The sequence below is a fragment of the Marmota marmota genome, unplaced genomic scaffold (genome assembly GCF_001458135.2).
Source record: "Marmota marmota marmota unplaced genomic scaffold, marMar, whole genome shotgun sequence".
NCBI lineage: Eukaryota > Metazoa > Chordata > Mammalia > Rodentia > Sciuridae > Marmota > Marmota marmota.
In genome coordinates this window covers 1-3,889 of record NW_026003205.1, presented here as the reverse complement: position 1 = coordinate 3,889, position 3,889 = coordinate 1, and the positions used below count along the sequence as shown (strand labels likewise).

General features: G+C 38.6%; 1 protein-coding gene across 1 annotated transcript; it reads left to right on the top strand.

The window, feature by feature from the left end:
- Positions 1-636: 636 nt before the first annotated feature.
- Positions 637-3,455, top strand: LOC107134207 (cytochrome P450 2J2-like; the record flags this gene model as incomplete). The annotated part of the gene is made up of 3 exons (XM_015476330.2): positions 637-871; positions 2,698-2,847; positions 3,250-3,455. Coding segments are annotated over 3 exons (576 nt in total), but the record flags the coding sequence as incomplete, so codon positions are not given.
- Positions 3,456-3,889: the final 434 nt, after the last annotated feature.

Sequence of the window (3,889 nt, the reverse complement as noted above, 5' to 3'; positions counted from 1 at the left end):
AAGAAGACACTAACGTAAGTTAAAGCTACAACCTAACAAAAGAAAAAAAAAAGATTTAACTTCTTAAATTCCATATTTGCTACACCAGACTTACATTAAACATACCTAACATAAACCTTATAGACAAAATAATATAATATGAAGACACAAAAATGTATATAGGAAAAACAAAGTCTTAAGGACTATTTAATATCTTTAGATAGAGAAAGATTATTTATATAAATTAATGAAAGTTGTTAAAATACTAAAATTAAAAACCCACTAAATTGAAAATGGATACTGATAACCCAGAAAATCATATTAAAAAATAAGATTCCCTCTCCCCATAAGAAAAAGAAAAAGAAAAAAAAAGCATACCCAGCAAATTTTGGAGTTCAGATGTGCTGTATTTTCTGCTTTCGCTAAACTCTAGGATGCCTCAGGTTAGGGACCTTGTTTATTTTAGTTAGTCATATCTTTATGCCTTCTTTTAGTGACACATGGTAGATGCTCACTCTATTCATACTGGTTGAATATATGAATATATGTTCATAAGGAAACTTCCAAACCTCCGTGAACTAAATTTGAGTTTAGCTGAGGAAAAAAAGTTCAGAACTATTCCTATCACACACACTTCCCTCAATGTGAGCCCTTTAGCTTCACACATGCCCTGTGTCCCCAGACACACAGACAAGTGCATGTTCAACTGTGACTATAACTGTTTTTCAGTTGGTGAAGAAATATGGGAATGTTCTTAGCCTGGATTTTGGTAACCTGTCTTCAGTGCTCATAACTGGACTGCCCTTAATCAAAGAAGTTCTTTCTCAGACAGACCAGTCCTTCGTGCACCGCCCTGTAACCCCTCTCCGAGAACGTATCTTTAGGGAAAATGGTAAGTTTATTGATGACAATAAGGTGTGCATTTGAAATGCTATGGTCTCTTCACCATGCCTCTATGCCTATAATTTTCTGACACTTCCAGAAGTTAACCTCATTATGAAATAAATGCCTTCCATTATAAGAAGCCAAATGCCCACATTTCCTGGTTGAAAACATCTCCTTCTAAAGATTTGTCTGAGTGGTTGCTGATAGAGATTTTGGAGAAACCACATGTCCTGCACAAACTCTGGATGCTTTGATAATGAAGTAATCATATCACCTAATTATAACAGAGGAGGAAACAGTGTGTGAAGAAGCTTCAGACCTAATCTTCAAAGAACTCTGCCATTTCAAGATTTGATAGAAAATGAAACGGAACAGGATATAAGAAGTTTCTGGAAGGGATTAAGAAGAAAATATGGAAGTGAATACCCTGAATTCCACCAGAAATGGGTGTGCAAGAAAAATGCATCTCATGCTGCTGCTAAAAGACCAAGTGAAACGAGGTTGAAAGATAGCCCTGGACTGACTGCAAGGAGGGACATTTCACTGGGTTGGTGGAGCTGTGATGGCAAAACCAGACCTGGTTGTGAAATGAATTATAAAAAATGTTATGGTAAGAGGGACTGAGGCTGTGGCTCAGTGGTAGAGCGCTTGCCTAGCACATGTGAGGCACTGGGCTCAATTCTCATCACACATCTATCTAAAAAATTATTTTAAAAAAATGTTTTGGTAAGAAAACTATGCCTGGGGAAGGTTCAGTTGCCCTCCCCTCTCTCAGACTTTCTCTTGGAAGCCTAATTAACCATGGGTTGAATAACCTTTTGAATTGTAAATAACTACCCTAGGGATCTGACTACCCCCTCTTGAAAGAGCCCTTTCTTCCTACCTGTTTCTGTGAGCATGTTAGAGACCCTGCACAGGGCCTTTAGCAGAGTAGATTAGGAAAAATTTTAAGAGAAAAAAGCCCCAGTGATAGGACAGGTCTAAGATGACATGAAATCATGAATAAATGTTGTGAGAAACTGTGGATCAGGGCTCAGAATTTGGAGTTTTGTTTTCCTCCGGGCCCACCAGCATAAAATAGAGTTTGGAGTTCTCCTCTCTGAGTATTGCTTGCTGCTTCTCCACCAGTCTTGTTTCCCACAACAGAGCCAAAGCCAGGCATCACAAGAAGTTGAGGAGTAGCCATGGGGAAGTGGAAGGGCGCATGGCATTGCCTGTGTAGTGAAATGGATGGTGGTCTTTTGCACACAACAGGATGTTTTTCCCCTTTCTCCTATGCTGTTCTTTCTGTGTGGAATACTCACTGGTCTCTTGCTTTGTTGAATGATTCCTTCATCTTTTAAGGTCACACTTAGGACCTCTCCTTTATAGGACTTATCTCTGAGTGCATTCTTGGTACTTAGCTTGCCATAACTATTGAACTGTACTTATGTGGCTACTGATTAAAGCATGAGTTTTAGAATCAGGGAGACTTGAATTTGAGTACCTGGTTAACTGATTACTATATGACCTTGCAAAATTTACTTTATCCCTTATTCCCATTCAGTAAAATTCAGGGGAGGGCAGAGGAGGGAGGGCAATAATTGTATCTATCCCATAGAGCTTCTATGAGTGTTAAATTATGTAATACATAAAAAACACTAAATAACTGATGTTGTAAGTAATCAATAAATGTTAGCCATTGTGTTCATTGCTTTAGGTCTTATTACTCTGAATAATATTCAGGTGTCTTAATGTCCCTCCTCTTTTCCATCTGATACACATTTCCATACAATTTGCCAGATATTTGCATAGTAGAATCAGAATACCATAATATTGGCTTTTCCCCCCTAGGATTGATCATGTCTAATGGCCAAATATGGAAGGAACAAAGAAGGTTCACCCTGACAACATTAAAGAACTTTGGTTTAGGAAGGAAGAGCCTGGAGGAACGTATCCAAGAGGAGGCCTACCACCTTGTTGAGGCAATCAAAGTGGAGAATGGTGAGCATTTCACAAGAGCATTTACAGGAGCCTATGGCCTATGCATTCACTGGATAGATACTTTTTAAGTGCCTAAGTGCTTGCCCTATGACCAGCACTGTCCTAGGCTCTGAGGATACAGTAGGAAACAAATACCATGACACTTCTCTCAAGGAGTGCTAGAATTCAGTGCGCAAAGACAAACATTAAACATATTATGGTATTTAAGTCCTGGTTATCAGTTCAACCTCCCTGGCATTGACTGTATCCTTGCTGTATCACAGACCCCATATAGGGGGCTGTGGCCAGCACCTCCTCTAGGATTCTCTAGTAGGTATATCTGTGTCAGCTAGAATAGACTCCTGTTGAAAACAGGAAGAAACCAATGATTTTGAAGAACTCTCTACCTTTCTCTACCTCCAGGACAGCCTTTCAACCCTCACTTCAAGATCAACAATGCGGTTTCAAACATCATTTGCTCTATCACCTTTGGGGAGCGCTTTGAATACCAGGATGCTCAGTTCCAGGAGCTGCTGAAGTTACTGGATGAGGTCACGTTTCTGGAGGCTTCGAGATTCTGTCAAGTAAGCAGTCATCTTCTATATGCTGGTTAAGGCCATTGGGGCTGATCTCATATACACATAGCTGCTGCTGCTGCTGCTGCTTCTTCTTCTTCTTCTTCTTCTTCTTCTTCTTCCTCTTCTTTTTAAATGAAATGTACTATTTTTAAATTAATTTAACAAAAACTTACTTGAAATCAGCTTTTTGACTTTAGTGTTTTTAATAATGTTGAAAATTTACCAAATGCAAAAAACATTTCTAAGATTCCTATAGAGTACAAAATTATACAAGACATACACTTACGTACTTGTTTTGTTCTTTTTCAAAAGAACATATTGCCATTGCTCTTGCCTTTGAATCTCTCCTCTCCATGTTACTTTTAAAATATCCATTTCCTTCCTGTCTCAAGCACCCTTCTGAGTGCAATTTCTCTCCTGGTGTGTTGTTTTAAGATTCGCCCGTTTTGGTTGCTCTTCCTCTTTTTTTTTTTTTTTTTTTTTTT